Raw genomic sequence first — 27,921 nt, 5'->3', positions numbered from 1 at the left:
AGAATAACATTCATTTCATAGCAATCTTCTCAACATTTCGGTGGGATTGTGAGAATACAGTTTTAGTTTCTCTGAAGCTATGAGGATTCCATCTTTATTTTGGCCTAGCCATGTTGCTTTGATTCCCTTTGCTTACCAAGAACAAAACTTGATCATCTACCCCTACCATGAAACTCTGGTAGACATTTTTGTTACTTTGGTGGCTTCCATCATATCACTAGTACTTATGGTAAATCAGCATTATAACTGTTAGTAGAGGCTTTGGTTTCTGCTACCTTCTATGCAAGAATGTGGTTGTGACAGGTCAGACATCTGTGGTGGTCTCATGAGCTCTAGTAAGAGCATTGCCAATGCCAACAAACTTACTTTTGGATTTGCTTATGAAAGAGCTTGTTACCTTTCGGGTTTTATTTTACAACTCAACTCCTTTTGTCTGCGGTGGGTTGGCACCCTGCCTGGGATTGTTTCCTGCCTTGTGCCCTGTGTTGGCTGGGATTGGCCCCAGCAGAACCCCTGTGTTCGGATTCAGCGGGTTGGAAAATGGATGGATGGATGGAACTCCTTTTGTTTGCTTGTCTATCAAAAATATTCACTTATGTGACCCTGTGTCACATTATTGATTGATGTTGTTAGGAGCAAGTTAGGTTTGATAAGCTTCAGAGAAGCAGAGGGTCAATAATTGATAGCGCAAAATGAGTAGGAGACTATCGGAATCTGAAAAGGAGCATCTCAATCAATCATAAGTTATTTTCTGCATGCTTACTTTAAAAATTACATTTCAAAAACTAATAATATAATAAACTAATGATATTACATTTAAATAGCAGCTAGCGTCCCGGGCCATAACACTGTAGTTATTAAGATTAATATGGCCTTGCATGCAATATACCGTAACTCCAAAATTTAGTTAATGCCTGAGGTAAATATAAATGTAATTCTAATTATATATTCATTGAAAGCATTTGACTGTTTTGTCTTTCTAAATTTAATTAATCTGACCACCAACAGCTTGGAAGCCCTTCTTAGGCTCTCACCTTCTCTCCTCTTTCTCCAGCTTGTAGAAGGTGAGCTGGCTGATCATTTTCCAGGTTACGGATACTTGGATCAGCTCCTTGACTGAGAAGCAGGCGTATAATCTCTTCCTGGTGAATGTGGCCATGGAGACCAGCAGCCATATGCAGGGCAGTGTTCCCGTGTGCCTGTGAAAAGTGTAAACAGCTTATAAAATGGGCAGATAAGGCAAATACTACTGTGTACCTAAAAATGTGCATCAACAATCACTGAAAGGTGAAGAGAACAACTCGTAGAGTTATTTAATTCCACATTCAAACACAAAAATCATCCTTATGAGTCTCAAACATGTTGATATGTTAAGAACTGAAATCCCAGTCATATTTTAATGAACATATTTTGATCTTTAATCCTTCTTTGAATGTTACTAAATTCATGTTTCGTTTTAGAAGCTTGAAGGAAGGTTTTATGTCCCTTCAACCCTGATTATCCAGATCTGACTGGACCTAAAGGCAGGAGCCTGAATAGCTACATACGTGTCATGGAGACAAACCCCATCCAATTAGAAAAGATTAAAATTACAATAGCAACAGCATATTCTGTATTATTTTCATCTATCATTTGATAAAACGCTTAATGTATTTATGAGGGAGTTTGTCACGTTTATTACAATCAACTGCCTGCTCTCATGCTGCATTGGTTTCAGCATCAAGAAGGTCTTGTTAGTCACTTAAAAGATGGCAACCAGTGATGTGCCTTGCTTGTGGTTTGCTTCAGTATGGAACTTTATATTATCTGTGATCTCAGTTATGAAACAGAAATGCAGACTTGAACTTCTGGCATGCATGAAGTCATATGCTAGTATTACACAGGAAAGGAAAAGTTAACACATTTATGTTCTGGTTCTAATTTATTCTTAAGTTTCTGTCATTAAAAAAAATTATAAAAAAATGCCTTCAGTTCAACACCTTTCAATAAAGAAACTCCAGTTACTGTTACTACAACAATTGACTTACCTTCATATTGACAAAATTGCACATATCTGGGATGTTGAGGCTCAGCAAATGTTGAACGAGATGCAGATTGCCCTCCTTCACTGCTAGGTGAAGTACTGTCTTGTTGCTTTTTATATCCTATATAAAAATAAAATGAAGAAGCATGAACAACCTGCTAAGATGGAATCAAAAAAATAAAAATCCAAGAAAAATTATAGAAGCAGGAATGAATTACAAGCATCAAGTGAGGTACAGGAAAATAAAAATTTGAAAACACAGTATATACATTTTATATACAGTAGTTTTAGCTTTGTGTATTCTAGACTTTACACAAAACACGACTTTACAGTGTATGTCACCCACAATACATAGCCAAGCCAGCTTATGTATTAATGTTTTTTCTTTTTTGTCAGTGTCACTACAAGTTGCTCCTCTTTAATATTCGATTTTGTGGATGCTTTGCTTTCTCCACTTCCTGGCAGACTGATAAATTAAGTACTCATTAAATCAATGGTGTACTCCTTATGTCCAAAAAGGCTCCAAAGATTTCTGATATCTTTGCCAGTCTTACCACAATTGGTTTACACTGCAGTCTAGACACAGTTTTTTAGAGCCAAAACCAATTCAGCACAATTGGTTTAAAACTGTTCAATTGTGAGAAAAGGAACATGATCAGGTGGAGGGTCACACTACTAGATACTATAGGAATATAATTCCCGTAATACATATGAAGATTATATAAAATGTGGTGGCATTAATCATTTGACAAATATATACCTCGCCAACATCACCATTCAGTGTTCTGTAACAGTGGGGAACATGAAAGGAACACAAGTCAAAGTCTGTAGATTGCTGTTATATTGTGTGTTACTGCATTCTTATTTAATTTTCTGGATTTCACTTCATGGTTCTTGTGTGGAATGAGTCCCCATTAACAGTTCACATCATAATTGAGTGACTGCCAGAAGTTGCAGACAGAGGAGCAGCTCATTCAACTCTGAACAGCAAAATTAGGAGTTTAGCTGTGGTGGCAATTCATTAATGGTTTTGCATTGCCACATTTTAGGAGTGGACATCTGCCTCTAACAAATACATATAAAGGGGGCATTGACATTTACTATTATTATTATTACTGTGGTGGGCTTGTGCCCTGCCCAGGGTTTGTTTCCTGCCTTGCGCCCTATGTTGGCTGGGATTGGCTCCAGCAGACCCCCGTGACCCTGTAGTTAGGATAATGGATGGATTATTATTATTATTTATTAATTAATTCGTTAACTCTTGTGTTTTCCTGAATTCCTTTATTGTTAAAATTAGTTAAGACGGCACACATGCAGTAGCATGATCAACATAAGTTGCATTGACAAGCCCATTTAGGTCCATCTCATATTTACATAAGTAATGAGCACATTAATTTAACTGATTTCACTGATGCTAAGACTAGTATATTACTATAGTCCAATGAAACCTACAGATTGTTACCAAGTATTGTATAAAATCTCCATGTAGACTGACGTATTTTGCCATTGCTGTAGAAGGTTAAAGTTCCATTTCTGGTATTCCAAATTGTCAACTGTCTTTTCAACTAAATAGTGTCTTATTCCATTTTCTGCAATTTTTTGGTTGTAACAAGACTCATTAATGATCCTTTATCAGAATCACCTATGAAAACCTAGCTGAAACTTTTCCTTCATGTTGATAGCTTGATTGACTTCTCAGTGTTCCTCCACAAGCCATGAACATCTGAGGTGCAGCTGATGTGAGGACTTTACCACACAAACTGGTAGTAGTGATGAACAGTGTGTACAAAGAGTATGGACTTAAAATATGCAAGCTTATGACCTACACCTATTAGGACGTCTTTGTTCATGGGAAGCAAAGGCAAGCCTAGAAATCATCGGGATGGGGTTTACAGGATAACTAATGCCTCTTGGCTCCCAGCAGAAATATGCTGATCCATTCAGTGTAGATGTCTAAAGGCATTACTGACCTGTTATAGCTCAGTCTCATGTGGCTGCAAAGCACTCAACATTTTAAGAAATTGAACGCTGACCCTTCAGAGGTCAGAAACAGGTCAGAATCTCTTTTGTTATCAATATTTACATAAAGTGTTCAACCAAGTAAGAACAACCATGCAAAACCACCTCCTACAGCAGTGTTTTTCAACCGATGTGCCTCAGCGCAATGGTGCACCATACGAGCTAATAAGGTGTGCTATGGAAATAATAGTATAACACCCCGGGTGTGTTCCTGAGATGGTCACACTCCTCAGGTGGTTGAGACCTGTCCAAGGAGGACAAGACTACATGGAGAAGCTGGCTTAAAAGCAGTTCTGTTATCCCCATTTTGCAGAGACATCACTTAGAGAGCACCTCAGACACTTCTCCTGACTGGTAGAGTCCATCTGCCTGTGTCCATGGTCTTACAGAGCATGTCTCACAGAGTCTGGGAATGGAGAGCATACAAGTTGCCTCTGACCTCGGGTCAGTGGAGTCGGGCAAAGAGAAAACAGGTAAAGGGGTGAAATAGCTGGTAAACGTGTCCAAAGTGCTCACTAAGTGGTCTCGGAGCTGCATTTTTGCCGGCTTCTCTAGTAGTTCCGCCCCTTCAGACAGTTGACCATATGTATAAGATTTCATGTTTTTTGGATAGTAGAAAAGAGGTGTGCCATGGAATTTTTATGGTTACAAACAGTGTGTCGCCACAGAAAAAATACTGGGAAGTACTGAAATACAGAACTGAGGAAAAAACTATTAGTCTGTTGATCCTCTTCATGTCCAGGGCAAGTGAGGCTTCCTTTGCCAAGCTAATCTGATGAGGTCACTGATATTATTTTGTTTCTTATGCTGTTCCCAATTTGGGTTGATAACTAATGTTTTTTTGTCTTTAAGATATGTTACAGATTACCTAAGAATGAAGGTGCTTCCTTATACACATTAAAGCCATTCATGAATGTCACCATGGGGATTTTCTCTTTCATAAAATATTCACTCACCACACACTGGTGAAACTAACATATCCTTGGAAATGTTAAGATGCAATAACTGAAGCAGGTAAGGTTATATTCTTCATTTGCGTGAAACAAGAGTTCAAGCAAGTAGTTACTATAATGCAAATGTAAATGCTGTCAGGCATTTCTTAGCAATACCAACATGCTCTTTTCTTTAGCAAAAGCACTTGGATATTCTGACTGAAAAATCAGGAGTGGTCTCCCCCTAGGCTTTCTCGTATACTCAGATATGGGGATGGAGGAGTAAACCGCAAGACAATGATTATATTTTTATATTAAGTACATTAAATCTTTTAGGGCTGAATATTTTTTCCAAAAAACTCAGTATCCTGAAAAGCACACAAAGCAATGGTTTAACACATAATTCGATATAAAACATCTGTTGCTGCATGCTATGGCTGCTGTAGGCAGCTGTTCTCCATCTCTGGCAGCAGTGGCTGTGCTAGGTTGGCTTGATGGCCAGAAGGAATGCAGCGGTGGCAGTCACAGTGCAACACAATCTAGTATGTACCTCTTGTCATTGTAAGTGGTGGTCCTCCCAGACGAACGCTGATGTAGGCGCATCAGTTGCATGAACATGTTCAGCACCACAATCAGCTGGGGACCGATCAGCTGACATTGGTACCTCACTTTCCTTTTCAATCACTTGTATCAAAATCGGAGTCCGACAAGTCAGAGTCTGACTCAGTGAAAATGAGCATAAAGGTTGCTCAAGGAGCATTTTGCTTTGTGCATTCGCTTTGGTCTCCTGCCAAATGTCTATGCCATTTTAGAGGTTGTTTGCTCTTCGCTACTCATGTACATACAGGTAATTGAGGTTAAATCAATGAAGCTAACTTTCCTTCCAGCAAACAGAGTCGAACTAAAATGTAACAGCAAGTTTTGTCACACTTTACAGCTGATTACCATCCTCTACTCCTGAATTTTGACAAAAGTCGACATCTGCCTTGAAAGAGTTTTAGAACCAACAACAACAAATCAAATCAAATTAATAATATATTGAACATTGTCTTTGCTTTTTTATAAAACAAACTAAAAAGACACAGGAGCACATACTGTACCTGTATCCAGAAAAATTATATATCCAATTAAAAATTATTTTTTGGCTTTATATAAGTTCCTGAGAGGGTGTAATACTGACAGATACTGCTGATATTACAAAAGGACGACTGATCCGAGGAAGTGATAGACCCTGCTTGCAGGAAACACAGTATGTACGGTAAATAAGTTAAATAGAATGGATGCCACACACTATGCTCTTACATGGTTACAATTCACCCATTTCAGTCAACTGCTCAACATGAGGATGGTGCAATGGAACCAACTGTTTGAAAAAGCTATCACAGGAACAGAAGCACTGTGATTCTTCTGGTGCTATTCGCTGTCTCTTACCTGGCTAAATGTAGATGCTCCATATTGTAGAAGCAGCTGAATACAGGTCAGCTTATCATGGGCTTGAGTTTCAAGACTTGTATCAGTTTGTTGACCTGGATCTTGTGAAGCCAGCATCTTCATGGAAGAGCTGTGTGAAATGACAGCGCAGTGCAGTGGAGTCAGACCTGGCATTTTAAGAAAAGGGAGAAATTAAGAAAACGCAAAAACAAAAAAGCCACTGATTAACTCAGTATGTTAAACTAGAAATTGATTCTGTATTACTGAAAAGTAGCACTTTAAGAATTTGGATCTTTATTTGATTTGCTTTAATACAAAAGTGAAATTCAGACCTACCTTCAAAATTACGAGCTTCCAAGTTAACATTTACACCTGTAGAAAGAATCGCCTAGAAAAAAAAAAAGATTCAATAAATACATCCATTTTAATACAATATTTTAATTTCTTGGGCTCTTCTTATTAATAACTGCAGAAGAGCAATAAATACCCAGAGCATATCTTATTTTTGCAATCCTTATCTAGAACATTTAACGCGCTCTGTGCCATGAAGGGTTTCACCGGACCCAAATAGTCACAAACTGACGTCAGTGTCCCCAAATCTCATACTTTATCGTACCTGAATGACAGCCGGAAAGCCATATGTGGCAGCAAGGTGGAGTGCGGTTTGCCCCTTGATGTCACAAGCATTCACGTCTGAGCCCAAAGAGAGCAAGTCCTGAACGATGAATGGATGGTTTGCAGTAGCAGCTACGAGCAAAGGAGTCTAAGACATGAAGAAAAATTAAAAGAGAAATGAATCATGGACTATTAGCAGGACAGATGTTCTCCTCTTATATGCATTAGAAAAAACTATTACTGTGCTTTTGCAGAAACATCAAATAACTGGTCCAATAAATCAACAGGAGTTTGAATTAAATATTATCATTTTTTATCCATCGCTCGTTATTGTGTCCATAATTTAGAACATAAGGTGAGTGGAGGCTCAAACAAGAGGAACACTGGCCATCACATAAAATGACGCAATCAAACAGCCAAACACACCATGATAACTCAGGGACATCCACTAACCAGACGCTAAAAGGGGAGCTGTGTGACAGAGGGAGGTTTCTCTGTTATGCTAGTCTGCTTTAATTTCCCTCTAATTATCTAAATTGAGTTTACCATCAAAATCACACAGAAGGGTACCAATGTGTCCTGAAATGTACTGTTTTACTATTTGTTCTGATTATGGGGTGTCACCATAGCATACCCACGTGCCACAAATCCATTAAAAAATGCCGTATATAATTTCGTCATGTCACTTTTTTCCCCACTTCCAGCTTAGAGGCGCCAGAAAGCTTAGAAACGCTGGGCAAGTTACTACTCCTCAGGCTTTAACCCTCTATCAGTTGTGAAGGACAGCCGGGTCCCATGCCCGGCAGGGACGCCCCTGCTGCTTATGTTCCGGGGAAACCACCATGGGCAGTCCAGTACCTCCCCCGGGACGCTTGGTGGCAGCCTCCATGGCTGACGGTGATTCCCCAACCACCCGCAGGGCTCCATGGGAGATGGAGTCCTCCACAGCCTGGTTGGGGGCTCGGATGGCCACTAGGGGGAGCTGCATGGACTCAGCAGCCTGGCTGGATGAATCTTCAGCCCCACCCGGAGGTGCAATTAGGACTAGGTGGTCAAGCACCTGGAACACTTCCGGGTGGGTTATAAAAAGGGCCAGCCACCACCACTCGAGGAGCCAGGGTCGGGAGGAGGAGGAGGACTACGCTTGTGGAGGAGTGGTGATAAAGGAGAACAGTGTTTGGTGCTGTTGTGATTGCTGCTTGGGACTGTGTATTGCCTGTGCCCACGGGTGAAGAAAAATAAAAATCTTGTTGGTTTTAGACGTGCTTCTGTGTCTTTCTGTGTCGGGTCAGGCGCCTATATAGCGCCTTTTTGTTACACAGTCTTCATCAATAAACTGGTTTAGCACAAGCAGCTGAAGACGAACTAGTCTGTGAAAACTACCAGACAGGGCTGAGATGCAGCACAGACTTCCTTAAGTCCAATGTTCACCTTTCTGCTCTCTTTTGTAGATATTTATGAGGTAGTGAATTAATATCAAGACAGTAATTCATTGTATGAGACACTTCTCTGTCACCAGAGATTCCTGTTCCTGAAACTAAGGTCCAGAACAATGTACAAAGGTAAACCAAAAACTAAAGGCAATTTGAAAATTACGTGGTAACTGCAATGAATAGAAGCTGACACAATACAGCACATTCAAGACGGTCCGGGAGGCCGATTGCCTAATTAGAAACAAATCTTTGGTAATAACAGATCTGTTTCATTTTTGCAGCTTGTTGGTATTTTCATTCCACCATGTCTGGTCTTTCTTATACTGTTGATTTTTTCCTTTCCAAATGATTCGTAGCCTTAAGTTGTTTAGGAATTTTCAGTCCTTCACTTTTCCCTTGATTTCCTTACAAATATTTTATTAAAGTAGACTGTTCAATATGAATACACACAGCTGGGAATAAATACGTTAGAAGACTGGGTGTTCCTTATTTGCATCTTATTTCTAACATGGAGCCATTAAAAACAGTGAATGCAGCTGTTTAAGATTAAAATAAACAAATAAGGGTGGGGAATCTTGACAAGAGAGACCACTAAAGTTAATTATAAAAATGCTGCATGAACAATAAGTGCTTTGACAACAATACATAAATTTGAATTTGAATTGGAACAAAAATCTGTAGCATCTATAGCCCTCTAGGACTGACTTTGTAGAGCCCTGCACTGGATGAAGAATTTACATATTTGTATAATTTGGAATTATACAGTACTGAAAATTAAATCTCTTCTCATTCTCAAACCCACCTAAGGGCCATGAGGGCCAACTCTGACAACACAAGGTACAGGGCAGGCAGTAGCCCTAGACAGGGCACCATTACATCACGGGAACATTTTAAATAAAAAAATATTTTAAAAATGGCAATTAAAAAAAAAAAGATTCATATGAATTTGCTGTCACTTTTCCAGAATTTGCATATGTAAAACTGTGTTAAAATGTCCACCAAATGCCAAGTATAGTTATGCCAATGCTAAAATGCACAGTCATGAATTTTATTCATGAAATAAAGTCATTCAACCAGAGACAAACACTGTGAATTGGAATAAAATTTTAAAAAAGGAAAACGTTCGTTGGAAAGAAGCATACAGTGGGTCAGTTTCATGCATTATTTCGTGGAGAAATTTATTAATATAAATATAATATTCTCAAATCTGTTTCATTCACCTTCTTAAAAATAAAGGTGCCAGAGTGGTTATTCAGAGCGATGCCATAGGGGAACCCTAATTTGGATCCTTAAAGACTCATCCACATGAAGGTTCCAGTAAGGCCCTTTATTTATTTAGATCTGTAACAGGCTCCACACAGTAAATAACCACAAATAAATTATAACAAATTTGTGACATATCAATAGGTCATGCATTTAAAGGGATTCTCACTGCATACATATAATATCACAGGGTTTTTTTTAAAGTTTAGGTGGTCATAATCTGTTAGTGTCCTGCTAGGCAGCCTCCCATACGGTACAGATTTTGGCTTTTTCTACATATTAAGAAGTTTTTCAAATAATGCTTCCCAAAATGAAATTGAGCTTTGTCAAGAAATTGTTCTAGAAGGAACCTTATACCATAAAATGCCACTAAAGAACTGTTATTTTTCAGAGTGCAGGTGAGATTTACACGGTCAAGGTCTCTCCAGGCAGCAACAGATACAATGTAAGAGCCAACCTAGAATATGGGTGCCACTCCATCAAAGGGGTCAGTTTCGAATTGCCATTTCACTTAGTATGCAGGTCCTATAGCGTTTGGAAAAGAAAATCAGAGTACCTGAAGGAACATCCATTCAGACAGGGGATGAACATGTAGACTGCATACAGGTAGTGACAGGCCACTGGACCTTGTGAGATGGCAGTGAAAATCACTCTGCTGCTCTGACTGAAGGAACTACATCAGCCGAAATGATGTACACTTTTTCAATGAGTATGTGATGCAAACATAAGACGCTGGTTTGCATGACTCCAACAGCCTTGACAAAAGAACAACGATTTGCAAACCTACCTTCCCTTTGTGTTCCTTACAGTCCAGTTTTCCCAGATCCCGAAGAATCTCAGCAGCTGCATAGACGTACTCTCTGAGGCCCTTGGCTGTATAGATGTGCAGAATTCTGTTGAAACAGTAAAAAATATTTTTATCAAAATGAAAAGCCCTGGAGTCCCACACATTTTTCTGCATAGCTGGCAATGTGGACATATGTAATGGAAATGGCAGTTTCTGATGGCCTGAACAGCTCAATTTTCTTCATTCCAGTTTAAATATTGCAGATGAGGAAATGATGAGACTTTATTTGTAATCAGTAGTTGTGTATAGCAATGTAGCAGTGGATTAATGTCACAGCTGCTAAGCTACCAATGGACTGAAGAAAACACTGTAGATAACAATAGAATGGACCATAGGGGTGCCCCTCATGGATCTGAGTTCAGACTCTTACTTTTTCTATGATATTTAAATGCAATTGATCATGATAAAGTAACTAAACTTTTGAAATTAAAAGTTTGACACCAAGAACGGAAGGACAGCTAACACCGATAAACACGACAAAAAGAATTTAGAAAGACTTTGACAAGCACCTATATACTGTACAAACACTTGGAAAATACATTATAACATTGAACATCTCTCAGTGCCATTAGCAGGAAAAAAAATACATGATAATAACAATAATCAATACAAAATAGGTACCACTGACCAATTGGAAACAAACTCTGAAAAAGATTAAAGGCATACAATATTCTCATTCCCACATTACTGTGACAATTTCAACTGGTATGGCCACTGACGAGTTCACTTCAGAACATTAAAATGGGATCTCCATAACTGAACACCAAGTGAGGAGACAACTGAGAAGGCAGCACACAGGAAAAGCTATGGGATCTGATGGTGTCAGTCCTCAAGTACTTAAAGCCTGTGCTGACAAACGTTTATGGTGTCTTCTGCTACCTGCTCAGTCTGTCAGTGTGGCTCTGGTGTTGCAGAAGAAACCCTCCTGTATTGCGTCCTTTCCATGAAGATAGGCCCCTCTTCACCTGGTGACTATAGACCAGTAGCCTTTACATCCCAGATCATGAAGACCACATGGAGGCTGGTCCTGGACTATATGATTCCTCTTGTGACACACCAGTTGGACCCAATGCAGTTTGCCTATGGGACCAGGATTGGCATGGAATATGCAGCTATCTACCTGCTCTACAAGGCTTAGTCCAACCTGGACAAAGCTAATAACACTGTGACGACTATGTTCTTTGATTTCTCTTGCGTTTTCAGCTAGACATTGCACAGTTTGAGAGTCTCAAAGAATGTTTGAGCAAAACCGGAACAATATAAAGAACAATAATTGTTCACCCTGCACACCTTGGCCTATAAACATTGGGCTATATCACTTGCAGAATTTCTCTGATTATTCTGCATTAGTAGGGTGTATTGATAAGTGAATGAGACGACGGTTAGGAGTCAGGTGGAGAACTTTGCTTGTTGATACAAAGAAAATTTACAACAATTCCACACTAAACAAATCAAGGAAATCAAGGATATTGACATTCAGCAGACCAATGAGCCTCTATACTGGGTCACATTTCAGGGAGAGGATGTGAAGGTGGTGCACTGCTACTTAAACTTCGGAGTCCACATTATAGACAGGCCAACTGGTGCTAGTAACAGAGTGGATAATGCCACCCTTCACACATTCTACAATTCCAGAGTTATCGTCTACACTGTGGTGTACTGGGCACATAACATCACTTCAAATGAGGCCCACTGAATCACCAAGCTGATTAAGGAGGCTGACTCAGTTATGGGATGCATTCTCAACCCGTTGAAAGTAGTGGTGGAGAAGAGAAGATAAACTGAGGGTTATTACAAACAATGCTGCACACCCTCTCTCTATGACTCAATAGCATTGAGGACTTTTAAGCAACAAATTATTTCGGCAGATGCGTGTCAAGAAATACGACTGGGGCTCCTTCATACCTTCGGCAATACGCCTTTATTATGCTGCATTGTGACTGCTCTCTTATCTTTAGCAAAGTCAGGACTTTTTCTTCATTTTAGAGAGTCTTGTGTGTGTTTGAGGGGGCTGCTGTTTGTTATACCATTTTTGAACCCTATAATCTATTATCTACATTGATTAAACACTTTTAAGAGACACAGTGCTCAAAGTCTAAAGTGCAATAGTGAGGCCACATCTGCAGCATTTTGTAGGATTACAGTCAAAATGCACATACTAGCTCTAGAAATTGTACAGAGAAGATTAGGCCAGAGTACCACAAGACTCAATGGCATGTCCTACTCTGCCAGGCTAAGGAAATTAAACCTCTTGAGTTCACAAAACACCAGACGTAACACCAGAAGGCAGTTTGATGTCCATGTCTTCAAAATTCTCAGAAACGTTGACAATGTCAATCAAGACAAACGTGTATAGTTAAATAAAGAATCAAGAACCCTAGTACACCATGTGAACAGTAAGGAGAAATGCATTCAGGAACAAAACCAGAAAATGGTCCTTCATGCAGCAGATTGGCATTTATTCCAACCAGGGATGGGAAACAATGCAGTATTTAGGTAAAAAGGACCAGGAAATTAAATATAGTCTATTCAAAAGCCAAAGTTCAGAACTGGAGAACTGCTAATGGTCAGTCAATCCAAAACACTAAACTAAACATAGTCAGAAGACAAAAGTAATGAATCAATAGCCAGAAACATAAAACAGCAAAGATAACATGATAGAAAGTTTGGATGCATCCACAATCTTGGATAAACAGGAAGTGTACCATATTGACCTGTACACTGCTGCAGTGGTGATGGCATGAGCCAGACAATGCTGGTCTATTTGTCCTCTAATACAAATGCGGTAACAACCAGAAATAAATCTACATGTAAACCAGATAGAAAACACTTAAATAAATTCAACAACTATACATTAAAACAAAAAAATAAACTATAGAAATGAGTTACCCAACAAAAACTCAAAATCAATACAGAATGACCCAAAAGGAGCAAATGGAAACACATGAACATTTTAAAACCAAACAATCAAGAATAAAGCTGAACTGAACACCCTGGCAATTTTGAAAAAAAAAATCCCAAGCATTCTGGAGGATGTTTCAGCAAAATAAATACAATGGGTTTAAATGGTTTCTTCAATTGGATCCTTCGATTTAGGATCAAAGGAGGAGAGTCATGGAGAGCAGAGTCTATTCCAGCAGTGCTAGAGAGTTCATAGAGTGAACAAGGGATCAGACAATCACAATACACACTTACATTAACAAGGCTGAGTGAGAATTGTCAGATATGTCAACACAGACACCTTTGGTGATGTGGGAGATAAACTGGAGTAAACATACAAAACTTACACAGACAAAGAGAGAACATGAAAACTCAACAGAAATAAGAAGCAAGTGTGGCATTCACATCCAGATCTGTGAGGCAACATGCTAACCTATTAATGTACCTATGTTGGTCAATTAAAGAAAATACAGCACAACAGTGTAAAAGGAGATAATTAGTGTATGATTGTCATGCAAATATGTCAATAAGACTTCAATCCCCTTATACCGTAGGACTACCCTGTTATCAGCTGACTTACGTGTCACCATCTTCATCTTGCCAAAGCTTCTTACTGATATCCATCTTCTGAATAAACATCCTGGCTGTTTCCAGCTGACCGGCATCCATCTGCACATGAGATGTCCCAAAAATGTGAAGGCCACCTGTGGTCTGGTACTGTCCAACTACAGAGGGATTCCAGTGATAAGGGGTTTGGTGGGGTGCCATAATTCCAAATGAGGCAAAAGAACCTGGCAAGGAGTTTTCAGACGGCTGAAGGTTGAAAGAAAACACCATGGTTAACAACACAGCCGTGCATGAGGGACAGTCACTAGTTATCGATTTCACCTCTTTCTTGCTTTGTTTCAGTCATTGCTGAGGTGATATTAGACATTATTTCTCTTGATAAGTTAATTTTTACCACATACATGTTTACAAACCAATATTAACGACTTGCCAAAACAATAATTTAACAAGCAAATTTTCGATATTGAGCTCTGTTTTATTAATTATAACACTTCATTGTATTTTAACATCATATTTATTATTGATATTGAATGAGTAGAAACAAGACTATATGTTGTTTATGCTTTCTCACTGTATTTGTGTGAAGTTTCCTCCTTTTTTTCCTTTTGTTATTTTGAATTGTCCAGGCATGAGTGAGTTTGAGGGTGTGCATGAGAGTGTCCTATAACAAAGGGTCTCTTTCTGTCTTGCCAGTGCTTCCAGCACAGGCTCTGACCTCCCACTTCCTTATAAGTGAACCAAATGAACAAACAGGTATCCTCCAATAAACTTGCATATTCAATTCAGTTCTAAACATACACTTATTTTCTGAATGGATTTATGTCATTAGAGAGTTTGAGGAACCATAAAACAATGAGTGCTAACTATAAGGAACCATAAAACATTACTGCTAACTACTGTGGAACTTGCCTCGGACACAGACAGGCAGACATGTCTAAATCACCCCACACACGTTTATTTTCATAGTCCATATTTACAGTTCAAGTGCTCCACAGCCCCCAAGTCCCCAAAGTCCTAGCCAACACCCACAATGCCTTCACTTTCTTCAGTCTGCCTCCTGATCTTCTCCCAGACCTTGTCCTGCTTCCACCCAACTCAAGTCCTCCCATGAAAGAGGCGGCCCCTTTTATAAGCTCCCGGATGTGCTCCAGGTGTATTCCGGCAATCTCCTACTGACACACCCCAGTGTGGCGGAAGTGCCGGCTGCATCTCCAGAAGCACTCCGGGTGTCCCTGCTCGTCTTCCCCCCGGCACTACCGGGTGTGGCGGAAGTGCCGAGGTCCAGGGCTCCCAAGGCATCCGGGCACCCCCTGGTGGTGACCACGGGCCCCTACAGGGTTGAGCTTCAAAGCCCTCTACCCATGGTCCCTATAGCAACCAGGGCAGTTGCCCCCACTTGGTCTGAGGAAGGTGTAAGTCCTCTTCCGGTCCTCCTGGGCGTCCCGGCTGGGTCGCCCAATGCCACCTGGGACACTACCCTTACCACACTTCCACCATGCTGCCATACAGATGATGCAGTATGTTAAAATTCTAGCGTGGCATGTATGTAACTGCAGTGGCCTCAAAAATCCAATGCCCAGGATTTGAACCCCCAGTGTTGGCTGCTGTCTGTAATAATGTTCTTCTCATGTCATTATGAACTTTACTCTGGATACTTTGGTTTTCCTCCCATAGCCAAAACCAGGTTGGTCAAAATTAAAATTTCAAACTGGCCCTAGTGTGTGAATGTGTGTGTATGTACGCCCAATTACCAACTAGTGTTCACTTTCTAAGGCTGGTTTCCTGCCTTAGTGGTGGTGGAATAAGGTCCACTGCAGTTGGAACAGGTCCAGGCCCCTTGCTACCTTGAATTGGTTTAAAATTGTTTGTTTATGTATGTATATAAAATGTACAGATAAAAAATATCACATATGTGTAAATAGGTGGAATCCATTAGGAGTAAATGAAATCCAGACAATGCAAACAAAGAACCAAACCTGAAACTATGAGGGCAAATCCTAAAAGATGTGCCACAGTGCTGGTCTCTAGACATCCTCTGTTTTTAGTCTTAAATTAATACATTTAGAAAAGTCGAAAAGATCACAGCTGGCAATAAGAAATAAGGATGAGAAGTAAGATAATGAAAGTGTGTCGTCGTATCAGCTGTTACATTTTTTTAATTAATCCAAATCACTTAAAAGGGAGCAACAAGGTACGTAATAAATGAAGCACAAAAACACTTATTGTGTGATACTTAAAAAGCATGTAATGCAGTATGTAGCACCATTTTAAATGTGTAATTACAAAACATGTAAAACATTATGGACAATTTAATAACATTATGTAAATGGATAACCTACACAAAATTTAACATGATAACAATGAAAGGTCTCAGATCAATTTATATATAGTTGAAATAATTCACAATTGCATGAAGACCACACAGTTTTTGTTTGAAGGAGATTTCTACATTTCTTGAACTTTAAAAGATACATTTCTCCTTGAGACAAATAAACTAATATTCGTGAATCCATTCCATTCATCTGTTATGTGGTATGCTATTTATCTATCTATCTATCTATCTATCTATCTATCTATCTATCTATCTATCTATCTATCTATCTATCTATCTAACATATACAGTATGTGATGGAACCACTAAGGGCTATTTTATACCAAACAAAATCTAAATGAAGAGAAAATCTCTGAAACTCCCTCAGTCCATTTTTGAGGGTATGCTTTCTTAGAATAAGATATACAGAATAAAATGAAAAAATGTTCATACTGTACATAACCCTAGTTCTTTATTCTCAAAGCTTACTCAAAATTATTAATTGTTCAATCAATCAACTGACTAACCAACCAATCACCCAATCTAACATACAGTTCAAAATTGACCTTAGGGCAGTTTTAGGAGTTTGGTCCTCAGTGAACAGCTCATATACACTGCCATGGCTACTTTACTTTAAGCATAACTAAGGCTACTAATAATTCTGGATGTTCTTCATGCCACTTGCACCAAGCTAATATTTTATTTGCCTTAGTGTTTTCTTCACATTTTAAGCTATACACTATTATTCAAATAAAATAAAGGTTGTTGCTAATGTCTCTCGTTTTGCACATTTCAAATTTATAGTACTGTACTAGTGTGATGTACTAGAGAGTTATTCTACTTTAGTTCTTGTAAATGTGCAATGGCTATTTATTAAAGCTGAATGTAATTTGTCTGCCTCTATATTTTAAATGCAATAATGATGACATGTTGACTCAAAGTCAGCAAAAATATTTTATGCCAGAACTTACAAAATTACTGTGCATTGACACCATTCCGGTATACGTCTCTTCAGTTGATGTGTGGGCATAGCTGCTGGTCATTGGCACACTGCAATCTGAAACGGCGCTGAAGTCGGCATGGCAAAGGCTAGAGAAATACTCCTCAGTTGATGGGAAGAAGAACTCCTGCTGGGATGGAGGTGACTGCTGGGCAATTGGGCTCTGCCAACTACTGTATGCCGCTTGTGGGAGTGGACCTGTGGCACCCATGCTCTCTGGGAGGGAACTGAGATCTGAAACCAACCAATATAATGAGTGCATTAATATATGACATCACAAAAACATGTTAAATGGTAATGTCATAACTACTTACTGGGGTAGTTTCACCCACTCTGTATTTTACAGTAATGAAGTGGATGGCATGAAAGCATTTCATGACAATTTATTTGAGTTGGCCGATTCACTTTCATGCATTAGATGGCCTGTGATTTCCCACAGTATAAGTAACACGACAGTCTGATTCAATTTAACCTCACCAACTATTTAGGGAGCACACCTACAAGTTACGGCACTTCCTGTAATTGAAGCCTACTAATCATTTCTTTACTTAGACATGAGTATGGAGTCTTAAAGAAATGCTTTCAATTTCTGTTTGTATTTTAAAATTTAATATGTAAAATATTACCTGATTGGGCAGCTTGGACTGGTGTTGGTGCCTACAGAAAGAAAGAAGAAACCATTCATTAGTCCCACAATCCTTCCTAATTTCTAAGTACAGAACTGGCATGTATTTATCAGACATTCAAATACCAAAACATGAGGGGGTGACAGCTGATTGAGGAAACCCTGAGCAAGGCTTTGGAGGATGCCTCTTAGTCATAACCTCCATAACACGAACATGTGTCTCTTTATTCTGCTTCACTCTTGCAAACAGTAAAGCTGTGGAGTGGATGACCGGAATCAGCTGTGGTTACAACACAGGAAACAAACTTTGCAGTTGATCTGGAACTCATAAAATGCAGCTAAAGAAAACTATAGGCATACCCAGTGCATTAAGAGATGGGGTCTATTGAGCTCTATAATAATACAAGGTCAGAAAACTCAGACCAGTGCTGTGGTTGCAGCTTTTGGTTCTACTTTTTTTTTTGGACTCCAAGCCTAATTACAATGAGCCACTATTTCCCTTTCTCAGTGTTTCGGGATCAAAATAGAAATTACAAGACTAAATGGTAAATGTTTATTGACATGTTCTAGGCAGTTATATGGGGCTGACTTTTTTTGTTGTTTTATGTTTAAACAATATTTTCATCCTTCTTTCCTTTGTGCTCTACTTATTCAATGCTATCATTTACTAATTAGCGGGTCCGCCGCTGAAATTCTTACAGCCTTTCATCATTCAGTATTGTTTGCCCCGGGTGTCTGCTCTGCTTATTTTTAATTGTCATTATTAGGATACAACAAAGTCAGCAAACTGCACAGAAAAAGGGCAAAATAATAGTAAAACAACAAAAGGGAGTTAAGCATTTAAAGCTGCAACAAAAACAGAAATATTTCTAAATCTCATATAAATGTAAAAAATCATACTGCTGTGCTTTTCTGAATAAAGAAGAAAAAATGACCAGCGAATTAAATGAGATTAGCTACTATCAATTATTATAACTAATTTCTGAATCTGGTTGGAACAAAAACTTGCAGCCACAGTGGGTCCCCAAGACCAAATTTGGGAACAATATCCATGCAATATAAAAAGCTGGTGTCAGGTTCAAATGCAGTACATTAGTAGAATTAGGACTGGCAATGTATGCCACTCAGCATTGTGCTGAGATATGGCGGGCAGTGCGGCTCATTGGCTCAAAACTACAAACTCAATCACCAATCCCATATCACTGTGCAAGTCACTTAACTGTTGTTCAAACTGCGACACTGCTGCATTTATTCCATGCCAGGTCAGGGGTTTATCAGGTTCAGTTCTGGACTGCCAGGGTGGCACCAGTTTTACAAATCAATGGTTTAATCTTACATCTAAATGTTCCACTTGTTTAATTAGCTACTTCTTCTTAGCTTATTTTGCATTCTGATAAATGGTTCAGTATTATATTTCTATTTAAATGAAATTTGGAAATTTCTGTTTTTTGCAATAGCCTTAAATGTTGAACCTTTTTCCCATACTCTTCCTAATTCACCTTATTAAGTCATATTTTATTATTTAATTGTATCCAAATACTGACACTATGGGATGACCAGTGTGGGCACAGCTGGAAATGACACACAATGCCAAAAGGAAGAAGCTACTTCGGTGCCATTTACTTCTGTCCTGTGTAGTAGAAAAGGCTTAAATATCCAAAACAAAAGAAGCAAAATATCAAAAGGCATGAAAAATAAAAATAATTCAGCCTAGTGTAACATACAGCAATGCTTGTAATATTTCAAAAAAAGCTGGACTGAAAAAAGAAAGCAGTAACAGGGAATTAACAGTGTGTTAAATGAAGACAGAAGTCCATTTCAAAGCACAACCTGGTGAGGACGGACATGTACAGTTTTGGCTGGTGTCTACTGCAGGGTCGGTCTGCAAAGGGGCCATAGCGGCTGCAGGATTTTTGTTCTTAATGAGAAGATAATTATTGATGTCGAAGCACTTAAGAGAATTGCATGAGCAAAACGTTTAAGTTGTCTCACTAGTTAAGATTCTCCACCCGTAATTGCTTATTTTTGACTTAAACAGCTGCGTTCACACTTTTTACTGTTCCTTATTAGCAATAAGATGCAGATGATAAAGGAACCAGCAGTTCTCTATTATAACTTGTTTCCATTGACACCTGTGTGTATTCACCGTGAACTAGCTGGTTAAAAATATATATCTGGAATTATTCTGAAGAGAAAAAAAAGTGAAAGACTAAAAAATTACTAATGATACACAGACAAGGCTTCTTCATGATTGTTCCGGAAAAAGATCCAAAGCTTCGAAAATAGTGACATCTGCTGGGTAACAGAAATCATAGCTGACATGAGCGCGACATAGCCGAAGTTCTCCCTCAACCTTGTGGCTTATCGATCGCACAGGTGCACTCAAACACTAAAACCCCAAGAGCAATTTGGGTCTTCGGTTTGATCCTACGATAATCATGTTGTCATTGGTCCTAAAGATGCCATTTGTTGCCATTATGAATATTGTATGTGTAGTAACCGCACCAGTGCTCACCTGAGCTAAGTGCGAATAGACGCTCGCTCTTTACATTGCTCTTTTGGGTAGCTCATTATTCTCAGAAGGACCTCTTACTTCTGCCACACGAGTTGTAATTCATTTGAGACTCTGGTAGGCCTGCTGTTTTTCTAGGCTCCCCTAAAGCTGGCACTAAAGCTACTCATTTTGTATAATGGAATGCCAACTAATAGTGATAGCAACTCCTGCCCAAGCTGATGTAAATCATTAGTGCCATTAAGATTACAAAAATCCACCAGTGCTCAGAGCTGGCAAGTACTGGCGAGATGCGACAATAGATTATCAGTCATCAATGACTCATAATTATTTATCATGTAAGGGGGGTTTTTACTATAAGAAAATATGAATGATTAATATTTTTCCCATCAGTACTTGGAGAATAGTTGCTCTCAGGGGTAAAGAATATAATAACAGAGTTTAGGGAATGTACTTGTGGGAATGGGCACACATAAGAAAGTTCAGGGAATGTGCCTACGGTAAGCTAGATTATTAATGAAACCGTAATAGTTACACTACCGAAGAATGGTATAGCATGATCTTTAATTTATTGCCAGCTTCACACTTCTGGATGACAAATTTAATTCAACAACTTCTTTATACGAGATACGAGTGGTAGTTTCACATTTCCATTCATAAATGTGGACAGTGCAAACCTTTGAAACAACCAGACTGCTGCCAATACTTCAGTGACTTTTGACGCTCCAGACGTCATCACTCACATGGTTGTAAAGCTCCAATACAAGCTTCAGTCCACTGCTTTGAAACAGTGCGATTCATTAAACTGATAAAAGCTCCGTAGCCTTAGTGTCAAACATCTCATTCCTAGAAACGGCTCATCTGTTTCAGGTTAGAAATCATTTGGACAATATGCTTGAAGAAGACAAAAGCTACAATATACAGAAAGAATGACCTGATATGGCAGAGTTGAAACACTAACAAGCCATATAATTAAATAAGGTCTGTTATTGGCAAGGATTGGTTTCTAATTAAGCGATGGGTTGGATCAAAAGCCTGCAGCCAGTGCAGCCCTCCAGAAGTGACTTTGCAGACCCCATGTCTAAATTGACTGAATTTGAGAGCCACACGTCTTTCCTTACTAATTACGTGAAAGTATGTCTTTACTTTAGCATTCAGTGCCTACTACACTTGTGCCTGTGTTGCTTGGTACTAATTGTTAGAATGTGAATGCAATGAAGTATGCAAACTCCACAGGAAATGTTCATTAAAAAGAAAGTCAAACATTCAAACCTTTGGCAAAAAATAGGAATGTCTGAAGTTCCTGTAAAAATAAATATCACACACTCTTTTGAATGCAAAATTACAGAAGGAAAAAAGCCTAGCCACTCAAACGATCAGATCCATTAGATGCCAGGTTGACCCAAGGATTTGTAAAACTGTTTGGAAGAAAAACCTGCAGCCACAGAGATGACCCAGAACTGAACTTGAGGGCTACAACATTGTGCAATTATGTACAGTCAACTCACTTTGAGATGAAACCGAAGATGAAGATAGAAATACTGGGGACAATGATCGAATAAAAAAATGACAGGAAAAAGAACCTAGGGAAGTACCAGGCAAGGAGTCACATGAAACATCTTGGAGTAAAAATATAGTCGTAATTACTTTATAATACTGAAAAGACACTCTCAATATGGCCATACTTCAAGAAATGCAAAGAAAGTGTACATATGTAGTTTACATAAGTCATGTTAGTTTTCCTAAATGGAAAGCAAGGAGAATGAGGGTTAACACTCCATTGCGATAAAAATGTTGATAATATCTCAAAGTATAAGGACGTATGAACAAATCTTTTCCAAGGATGACATAGGAGTTGAAAATGTATAGAATAAAATACTTTACAGTATATTCTGTATTAAATGTAAACATAAAGTTACCATATAGGCACTTTTCACCATAAGTCAATTATTTGAAATATAATTTTGCCCTTTCTTAGTTAATATCCTTAGATTTTCTTATTTATTTTACATCCTCACTTTCGGCTCATTACTTTGACTTTTTGATTTCACAGTATTTCTTTTCCTGTAAAACTCCTTTTACACTCAACACAAAATAAAGGTGACAAAGCCCTGAATGTTGTTCAGGCAGATGCCATAGATATACCATTTTGGTTGTCTAAGGAACCATCCACAAGAAGGTACCAAAAAGAATCCTGATTTATTTAGATGTTTAACAGTCTCCATAAATAGCCATGAATAGATAATAACAGAATTGTTGGAAGAAGGTATCAGGAGTATAGTATGAGTGAAGAATTAAGGCGAAGGTTAAAGGTGAGGTTTTTAAGACAGTGGTAAGACCAGAAATGATGTATGGAGATGAGACATGGGCAGAAAAGGGAGAGTAGGAGGTAGGCGGCTGAAATGAGAATGTTGAGATGGATGTGTGGAGTTACAAAAAAGGACAGAATAAGAAATGAGACCATCAGAGGTACAACAAAAGTGGCAGAGATAACTCAGGATGTACAGGAAAGCAGATTGAAGTGGTTTGGACATGTGATGAGGACAGACAAAGAATATGTGGGCAAAAGAACGATGGGAAAGGAAGTACAGGGGAAGAGAAAGTGAGGGAGGCCAAAGTGGAGGTGGATGGATAAAGTAAAAGAAGATTCGAATGAAAAGAGGGGAGGAGTTGCAGGACCAAGCTGAATGATCAAGCACATCGATCCCACATAGAAGTATTCTACTACAATAATGTTCTGTGCACATATTGGGAATTTTTTCAAACCCAAACAACCAATTTCATATGCAAAGACCCTTTCACAAGATGAAATGGTTCCTTGGCCAAGAATAGTTGTACAAGAAACTACACAGTAAAGTAACGATAAAGAACTGTTAATTTAAAGAGTGCTCCCAGGCCTGTCAAAACAATTTGAAACTGCATAAGTTAAATTTTTGACATACATGTTTTGGCCTTGCCCCCACCTGTGGGGACAGCAGGGCAGGACTGGCATAAGAGGTTTGACAAGTAAGTCAAATCTCATACAAAAATCAGGATTGCCAATTATTTTTAGTACAGCTGAAAGAAGAAGATTTTTTTTTCCCATTTTAAATGTATGGCAAAGTTTGGAAATACCTGGGCAAAGCTGAGAAGGGGAATGCAGTTTAAAAACTATAAGTGGTATGAAAACACTACTGTGTGATCTGAGATCAATTGCTGTCCATTACATTTATATTTTTTTCAGACGTGATGTTCTTGTGTTATTTTTTTCATAGCTCCAAGCCATATTCGAGTGTTATCTTATATATAAACGTCTGCGTGTGGAAGCGTGTGTGTGTCTGTCAGGCCCAGAAGTGAGAGGTGGAGTCAGGGTAAGGACTCTGCCTCCGAGGAAACAGAAAACTTGCTTAGCCACTAATAACATAAGCGAGGCCAGCATGTCAGTCAAAAGAAACCTCACAGAAGAAAGACAAAGTTGCTTAGCCGCTAACAAGGGTGGAGTGGTGGCTCTGAGGCTAAGGATCTGCACTGGTATCCCAAAAGTTGCCAGTTCAAATCCCCGTCAACTTCCAAAAGAGATCCTACCCTGCTGGGCCCTTAAGCAAGGCCCTTAACCTTCAATTGCTCCAGGGGCACTGTTCAATGACTGACCCTGCGCTCTGACCCCAAGGGGTATGTGAAAACTAACAAATTTCCAATATAAGAAATTGTATACGGTGAAATAAAGAACAAAAAAAAAACGGCGAAACGGCATAACTTTTAGTTTTCATCCCGCCGCTAATACACAAACGATACGAGAATGTCGGCAAAACGAAACTTGCAAGACAGACGTTCAGGGTAGTTCCTTTCAATTAACTGACATCTCTAAATTTCAGTTCTTTTTCTGACAATTTCAATAGTTTCTAGGACCCCGGGCTTTTTATAGCACAGGCTTACACAGCTAGTTTATTATAACTGCAATTGGAAGAAAAAAAAACAAATATATTGAATACAAAGAAGCCTTTCAATACTAATATAGTTATGTACTAAATGTACCATGTTTATGGCTAGTGAGGTCTGTTAAAATACATACATACAGTATATCTTTCTTTTCTTTAGGAAGCATAGTTCTGGATGAAATGGCATGTGATCAGTTTTAGTTGATGTAAATTAGATATGTGGTCCTACTGATTTAATGCACCTGCATGTTAATGCAAATCCCTAACTCCTACAAAGAGCTAATTATGTGGCTGCAACTATATCTATGCTGTTCATGTGCCATAAAGAAATGGTCAGGGCGGTTAGTTGTTATTTAACCAAACATCAGATTGGGCAAGAGGCATGATGTAAGTTACTTTGACCATGGTGTGACCGCTAGTCACTGTAGTTTTAGCATCTCACAATCAGCTGATGTCCTGGGACATTCAGGAAGTACAGAACTTACAGTGAATTATGAAATAACAAAAAATACCAATGAGAATGGCCAGACTCATTCAAGCTATAAGAAAGACGACAAATACTCAAATAACATGCTCTTTGCAGTACTGATGTGCAATTGGGCATTTCAGAAGGCACACTGAATTGGATGGGAGAAAGCAGCCGAAGGTTCCACTCCTGTCATCTTAGAATATGAAGATGAGACAACAGGAGGAAAAGTAATGACCATAAATGGCCAAATGAATATTTAGAATATCTGATCTAACAAAACCAAACTTCTGCTGCAAGATTAGATGTCAGAATCAAAAGCAGATTTAAAGAACATAAAATCATGGATCAGTCCTGCCTTCTGTCAATGGTACTAGCTATGGTGGCAGTGTAATGGCATCTGAAGGACATTCCCGGTACCCATTTGAACTAAGTGAGCATCATCAACACTCTTCTGTGTATCTAAGTATGGCTGACAGCCATGTGCATCTTTTACAGTTTTTCTCAGTTGCTTTGGTGCATTTCTCACAACAGACTTAACATTTACATAACAGCGAGTGCATTTCTCAAAACACTTAGTGCAAATGGCAAAACATCATGGATGACCAGCAAAAGCAGGTAACCTCTTCAAAATCCTTAATCCATGCCTCAAAAGCAAGTATTTACATTGCTGAATATGTCAGTGCCATCAAAATGCCAAGTCCATGAATCATCGTCCACGGACATGACAGCCAAAATGTAAAGTCATGTTATCAATATGAAATTGTCACAATCTAAACATTTTCTGATGCACAAAACATCTGAATGACAAGGGCAGGAAACATAAAAACACAAAACACCGATCGTGGGAGACTGATTCAAGAAGAATATTTTATTGATTGCACAGGTATATGGTGACATACCATGCACTGCACTTGGAGTCTAGCAAAAAAATGCATTTCAATACTTTATGCATAACATATGAAATGAAGGAAAAAAAATTACAACATCGAAAACAATATATGCATACTGAAATGTGATTTGTATTTTGATGTTGTTTGCCATTGATGATGTTTTGTGAAATGCACTCACTGTTATGAAAATGTTAAGTCTGTTGTGAGAAATGTACCAAAGCAACTGAGAAGATCTCACACCTGCCCCAAATAATGTGTCGCCTGAGAGCAATTTAAGGTGGTGCAGGAATCATTAGTATTGTGAATACAAATCAAAAAAAGTTTTGTAGAAACCTATAAAATACACTTGACAGCCAATGATATCTTGTTGAACACTTTTGACTGCAATCACTTACACAATGAAAAAATGACAAGTTTGTCTGGTGTGTAAGACTATGCAAAAGAGGGCTACACAATGCATTTTAATCATCATGACATAAGCAACCGCTGATGTATGATATAGCTGAGAATTGCACATACTGTAAGCATCTGTCTGAGTGAACTAAAGCAACTGCAAAATGACAAAAACACCCAGAAATTGCTGTTATGATGTGCACAACTGACTAAAGGTTGTGGGAATTGAACGAGCAGTTTTGAGAACTGCAATTCTGTTGTGAGAAATGCACCAAAGCAACTGAGAAAAACTGTAATGGCCATACTGTAGTTTACTCTTTCTAAAAAAGTTATTTCAAGAAAGATAATGCACAGTGTCTCAAAGCACACATCACCTCAGGCTGCTCCACAAACATGTCAGTGACTTCAATCATCTGCAATGGCCTGTTCAGTTTCCAGGTGTTTAGCCCAACAGAGTTCCTTTGGAATGAGGTGGAACTGAAGTTTTACAGCATAGTTGTGTGCACAACAAATCTGCAGAAACATAGTGATGCTTTCGAGAATGCATCAACCAAAATCCATAATGAATGATTTGAGCATATTATTAAATCATGCCTTGAAGATTCAGAAAGTTCTGGATATGAACAAGGGTCCAAAACAAGCATACCTGATAAAGGGTACACATCCACATAGTAGCATTATTTCGCACAAACTTCTGAAATTTAATGATTTGAAAATTAAAAGGCAAAGTTATGACATTTATTTGGAATTAACTTTCCAGATTTCTTCATTAAATGTATGTTTTTTTATGGATTACTTGCATATGATGCAGTGCGAATGTACAAAACTTTGTGTGTGCTTTATTTTTTACAATGTGTGAACACAAGTGACCACCTAGGGTCAAAAACCTAAACAACAGAATATTGTTTCAAACAATAAAGACAGTTCCTTAAATATTTCTCAAGGAAGAGAACCGAACCCCCATCTAGGTTCTGAAATGGGCACATCTGGAATCAGTAGTAAGGGGTCAGATACCGGTGTATGACTTTGTTTGAAGTCACCCAAGTCTTGCTGAGCTAATCTTGGTAGTTAATACCAGACAGACAACACTCTGGATGAGCGAGGTTTACATTTTAATCTCCCAATTAGTGCTCTGTGTCTCGTCTCTTCTTAAAAGCAAAATATCTACTTAAATGTGCAACAACTGACATGAAGATCCATTAGGATGGACCATGTTAGACACTGGGCAGGATACACGGTGAAGATGATGTCCTAACTGAGCAGTTATCATAGCATAGTGCAAATGCAGCTGTTGAAACCATATGTAACAAGCAAATACAAATACTGTAGATAATTGGAAATTGATGACTGTTCACCTTCTTCATTTTTGCCCCCCTGCACATTTCTTGAATACCAAAAAAGTATATGCATTACTCACAGGACATAAGAAGCTTCTGACATCACCACTGCGCCATCATTACACACTTTAAACTCAGAAATGTCTGAACAACCCTAATGTGAACTGCACCTAACTCCTCAATGAGTGGGGGTCAAAATAACCAGGTTTTGTGTTTGAAATGAGTGAAAGTACCATAAATTGTATTTGCTAATCATTAAACTTAATGACTTTTCCAACATTTCCCCTACGTGATGAATTATGAAAAAATGAAACATCACATAATTTGCACAGCTATAATTTGTACATCCTAAATTTGATCTTTTCAGCCCAGAAAGGAGAAGGCTTTCAATAAAGTG

The 27,921-nt window shown here is 38.7% G+C and overlaps 1 protein-coding gene across 3 annotated transcripts in view; it reads right to left on the bottom strand.

Moving 5' to 3' along the window:
- LOC120541718 (NF-kappa-B inhibitor delta) overlaps positions 1-27,921 on the bottom strand; it is a 48,420-nt gene that overhangs the window by 3,584 nt on the left and 16,915 nt on the right. For all 3 annotated transcript variants that reach the window (XM_039773603.1, XM_039773604.1, XM_039773602.1), the window contains exons 3-11: positions 18,008-18,038; positions 17,353-17,615; positions 14,084-14,316; positions 10,504-10,609; positions 7,022-7,168; positions 6,742-6,793; positions 6,406-6,572; positions 2,028-2,144; positions 1,035-1,199 (exon numbers count right to left, since the gene is read on the bottom strand). In XM_039773603.1, the coding sequence (XP_039629537.1) occupies positions 1,035-1,199; positions 2,028-2,144; positions 6,406-6,572; positions 6,742-6,793; positions 7,022-7,168; positions 10,504-10,609; positions 14,084-14,316; positions 17,353-17,615; positions 18,008-18,038 (1,281 nt within the window). The remainder of the gene's footprint in view (positions 1-1,034; positions 1,200-2,027; positions 2,145-6,405; positions 6,573-6,741; positions 6,794-7,021; positions 7,169-10,503; positions 10,610-14,083; positions 14,317-17,352; positions 17,616-18,007; positions 18,039-27,921) is intronic.

Source organism: Polypterus senegalus, chromosome 12, assembly GCF_016835505.1.
Source record: "Polypterus senegalus isolate Bchr_013 chromosome 12, ASM1683550v1, whole genome shotgun sequence".
NCBI lineage: Eukaryota > Metazoa > Chordata > Cladistia > Polypteriformes > Polypteridae > Polypterus > Polypterus senegalus.
Note: the sequence above shows the minus strand (reverse complement) of the source record. Positions and strands in the feature narration are given on the sequence as shown.